Here is a 4431-nt window from a genome sequence, read left to right as displayed (position 1 = left end):
TTTTTGTTAGTTTGTTGATATTTCTGTTATAAGAATTTTTTAGCATTCTCTAGCAATAATCGATGAATTGAACCAAATCAAATTGGTTCAATTCAATTCAATTTGGTTTTTCTTCTCATACAGTTTGGTTAAGTTGTTTTGATATAAATTAGGTTTGATTTATTTGTTTTTTTAACTTTTCAGACCAAACAGAACCAATCTATACACACATCTACCTCTTAGGACGTTTTATCAAATGAGGAGGCTATCGCATCTGATATTTTGCTTCATTTTAAACGCAGTGATATTAGGTGGTTATCCTATGTGGCTATTACTTCTCAGGAATGGTCAAAATTATAAAGGGAGCTAGTGCTAGTGGCGTTAAGGCAATGCCAGGCTAAGAGGAGGAAAAGAATTGAGTAGATAAGGGAGAGGGAGAGAGAGAAGCATTTTGGACTTTTCAGTATTAAAATCAAAGGGTATTTTGGACTTTTCACTCCACACTAATGGCTAAAATCGACAAAAGGACCTATTAATTGACTTTATCAAAAGTGAGAAGCTAAAAAGATAATTCTGAAAATACCTGGACTGAGTTTTTTTTTTTTTTTTTTTAAATAAAGGACCAAGTTGTTAATAACACTACAACTTATAGGCTGGATAGTAATTTACATATTTTGTGTAGAGGAAAAACTTACATATATCTGGTATATTATGAATTTAAAATACAAATATATAAGTCTTACTTATCTTATATATGAGTCCAACCATATATATTGTATTTTCAGTCTATAATAAACAAATTTAAGCAAAAATTTCCATATCATTAGATTTGATCTGTTATGATTGTAACTTGTAACATAACTAAAATATATCTTGTATTTCTATTGAAAAACAAAATTGCCACAAGAAATTAAGTTCCTGCAACGTTGTGATTCAGAAAGGCAATGAATGATGTACATATGCAGCTGTTGCCTTCTTATTAATTGCACGCCAAGTTATTTATAAATTAAATTAACTAACGTTTTCCATATATTTTTTTTTCATTAAATAATAAACAACAAGCCACGTCTAAGGGGCAAATTAGTCAAAAAAATTTTTGGCACCATATGATCAGAAATTTATGACAACTTTTATCGATCGTCTATAAATATTCTCATTCAGCTTTCTTTTAGCTTGAGCTCTTTGCCGTCCTTCTCCTCATAACTTCTTATTTATTAGATTTCTCTGTCCCTCGCCCTGTTAACACTAGCCTACTACTACTGTGGCTTTGTGGGGTTGGAAAAAGATGGTTCGGTCTCCATGCTGTGAGAAAGGGGGGCTCAAGAAAGGACCATGGACACCTGAAGAGGATCAGAAGCTCCTAGCTTACATAGAAAAACATGGCCATGGAAGCTGGCAATCCCTGCCGGCCAAAGCTGGTGACTACTTGATTTATCTATGTTAATTATAAATGTTCTCAGATGGGATTTTCTTTGTTTCTTTGTATTTGGTAGATAGAGGACAATCAACATTTTCATTTTTCATTGACATGTTGTGTCTTGTTTACTTATTTAGGGCTTCAGAGATGTGGGAAAAGCTGTAGGCTTAGGTGGACTAACTATCTCAGACCAGACATCAAGAGAGGAAAGTTCAGTTTGCAGGAAGAACAGACCATCATTCAACTTCATGCCCTTATTGGAAACAAGTGAGATATGATATATATATATATATATATATATATATATATATATATATATATATATATAGCTCTCTGCTTACCTCCACCTCCTCCTTCTTCTTCTTCTTCAGTTAGGTCTATATGTCCTCTTTCATCTTCTTTTCTGCTATTTGAGCTTCCTCCATTTTCTCATTAATCATTTACATGGTTCCAATAATTCGGATATTTGATTATTCAAGAGAAAATAACCAACTTAGGTTGATATTGGTTGAGTTAATGCATCTACTGGAATTTAGAGAGGGATGGAGCATAAAGATGTTAAGAAGTGATGATATGACTTGATATTAATTAGCTATTTATATTTAGTGTACTTTTCCTCACACATTTATACATATTATATGTCAGTGGAGCGGATGATTGAAAAAGATGTATGCATAAATTGAAGCAAACAGATTTATAGTTAATAATGTTACATGTAGACAAATATAGTGGATCAATTATATGGGAGAGTGTTTAAGGGAGATATTTCCACTTTAAATTTATTCACTTGAAAATCATTTTCAATACCAGAAGCAGCTAAATTTGCAAAAAAGATTTACTCACTTGATAAAAGATACTCCATAATTATCATGAGACTTTTTGATTTCTTTGAAATGTAATTTTGTTTTCCCAAAAATATTTTTTGAAAAGTATTTCTTTACATTTTTATGGTATTTGGAACACTCAGAAAATTAATCAATGTAAAATATTTTTCTTGTTAAAAAAAAATTAAGTCATTTTAAAAAAAAGAAGAAATTATTTTTTTTAAAATTTTAATAATCTTATTAAAATATAAAAATAATTACATATATGTATATAAATGCATATTATTAGTTTAATTTTCAATATTTTTATAAAAATTATTTTCTTTAAAAAAAATAATTATGAAAAATATTGTTCATATATTATTTATTTTTTATAAAATAAATAGAGCCTTATAAAAAAAAGAAATTACACATCTCATAATGATGAATTTTTATTTGGTGAAACTTATGTTTATATAACAGTTATGCATTAATGGATTTTATTGTATAATTTTTCATGAGCTAGAAAAAAGAAATACAGCGAATTAAGTAGGAATATCTACTTAAGTCTAACCAGTCATCATTACGCTTGCATAAATAATTTGAGACTCTAAATCATCCTACGCAATTCAAGATATAAATCATCATTACACCACCTTTAATTTATGAAAATGGCTATGACTAATCAATCTTTTATTTCTGCTCAGGTGGTCAGCTATAGCAACTCACTTGCCCAAAAGAACCGATAATGAGATCAAGAACTACTGGAACACTCATCTTAAGAAAAGATTAGACAAAATGGGCATAGATCCGGTAACCCACAAACCAAAAGTTGACGCCTTTGGCTCCGGCCAATCCAAGGATGCTGCCCATTTAAGCCACATGGCTCAGTGGGAGAGTGCTCGCCTAGAAGCTGAAGCAAGATTGGTCCGTGAGTCCAAACTAACATCAAAACCTCTCGAAAACCAATTCGGCTTCTCATCACCTCAGCTCTCCGCCAACAAAGCCGCAGTAGCAGCAGCAGCAGCGGCAGCTCCACCAGTTAGACCAAAGTGCCTTGACGTTCTCAAAGCATGGCAAGGAATGGTCTCCGGCATGTTCTTCGTCTCCAGCGACAGCCTCGAGTCTCCAACATCCACGTTAAATTTCTCAGAAGCGGTCCCAGTGGTTGGATTTCACCATGAAAGTTCAATGGCTATCCCTCCTCCACTTCAGTTCCCGGCTTGCAATATTACATGCAAAGGAGGGATGAATGAAGATGTTTCGAACAGCGAATACGAATGGAAATGCTTTGAGAAATCAAATCAAATGGCACCACAAGTGAAAGAAACATTGGATGGATCGATTCCAGTGCATGCAATGAGTACGTACAGTACTGAGAATGCATGGGTTTTGGATTCTTTTAGGGCGGCAGCAAATGAGAATGCATCTATAGTGAATATCGTGGAGGGACTTTCTGATATTATACCATATAACTCCGGTGAGCAGAACTCGTCCATGGCCGGAGAAAACACAGCTACTATTGCAAGCTGCGGTGCAGGTGGTAATCTTGAAGATCTGCAGGGGAATTACTGGAATAGCTTATTACTCAATTTGGTGGATCCTCCACCCTCTGGTTCACCTGTGTTTTGATTAATAATTATCAGAAAAAAGAAGAAAAAGAAAAGAAAAGAAAGGAAAATGGTGAATGTAGGAGTTGATAGCGAAATGGAGTAATAATTGTGCATTTGAATGTATTAGGTATGGCATTATCATCACCTTCTGAATAAAGTTGTTCTTTAGATGTTAGCTCAATCAATATGAAAGCTACTAGCAATTACTTAAGCTCATAATGCTTTTAAATTGAGTCCTTTAAATTTAAAATTTTGTCATGATTTGAATAAGGTTATCACATGTTATAATTGAAATTTTATATTTTCAAAAGGCCACCTATTCTATTTTTAAAATATTATTATAATTACATAAAAACAATAATAGTAACAAAATTTTAAAAAATAATTAAAATAAAAATTTATAAGGTTGCGTTGATGAAGTTATAAATCCAACTTTACCCTTATATAAGATAATTTTTTTTTTTTATGTGTATATGGTTAGCTTGCCATCATCATTTTCAATAAATTTCATAATTTTTTACATTATTTTTATATAATTATATTAACCTCTTAACTCAAACCTTTTTAATTAAATGTGACAAGCAAATAAATTGATAATATAAATAGATTTAAAATAAGA

General features: G+C 31.9%; 1 protein-coding gene across 1 annotated transcript; it reads left to right on the top strand.

Moving 5' to 3' along the window:
• The first annotated feature begins 1163 nt into the window (after window positions 1–1163).
• On the top strand, window positions 1164–3993 carry LOC110673145 (transcription factor MYB16-like). Its single transcript, XM_021836185.2, has 3 exons — window positions 1164–1397; window positions 1534–1663; window positions 2907–3993. The coding sequence occupies exons 1-3, from the start codon at window positions 1265–1267 to the stop codon at window positions 3829–3831; spliced, it is 1188 nt and encodes a 395-aa protein (XP_021691877.2). The 5' UTR covers window positions 1164–1264; the 3' UTR covers window positions 3832–3993.
• The last annotated feature ends 438 nt before the right edge of the window (window positions 3994–4431 follow it).

This window comes from Hevea brasiliensis, chromosome 5 (genome assembly GCF_030052815.1).
Source record: "Hevea brasiliensis isolate MT/VB/25A 57/8 chromosome 5, ASM3005281v1, whole genome shotgun sequence".
Classification (NCBI taxonomy): Eukaryota; Viridiplantae; Streptophyta; class Magnoliopsida; order Malpighiales; family Euphorbiaceae; genus Hevea; species Hevea brasiliensis.
The sequence above is the reverse complement of the archived record's forward strand: the minus strand, read 5'-3'. Positions and strand labels throughout refer to the sequence as shown.

Bases quoted from the DNA above. Each gene is read 5' to 3' on its own strand.
- LOC110673145 (XM_021836185.2), top strand. From the start codon at position 1,265: ATGGTTCGGTCTCCATGCTGTGAGAAAGGGGGGCTCAAGAAAGGACCA. The intron at 1,398-1,533 runs GTGACTACTTGA...TTACTTATTTAG, and splicing joins ATCCCTGCCGGCCAAAGCTG to GGCTTCAGAGATGTGGGAAA. The intron at 1,664-2,906 runs GTGAGATATGAT...ATTTCTGCTCAG, and splicing joins CATGCCCTTATTGGAAACAA to GTGGTCAGCTATAGCAACTC.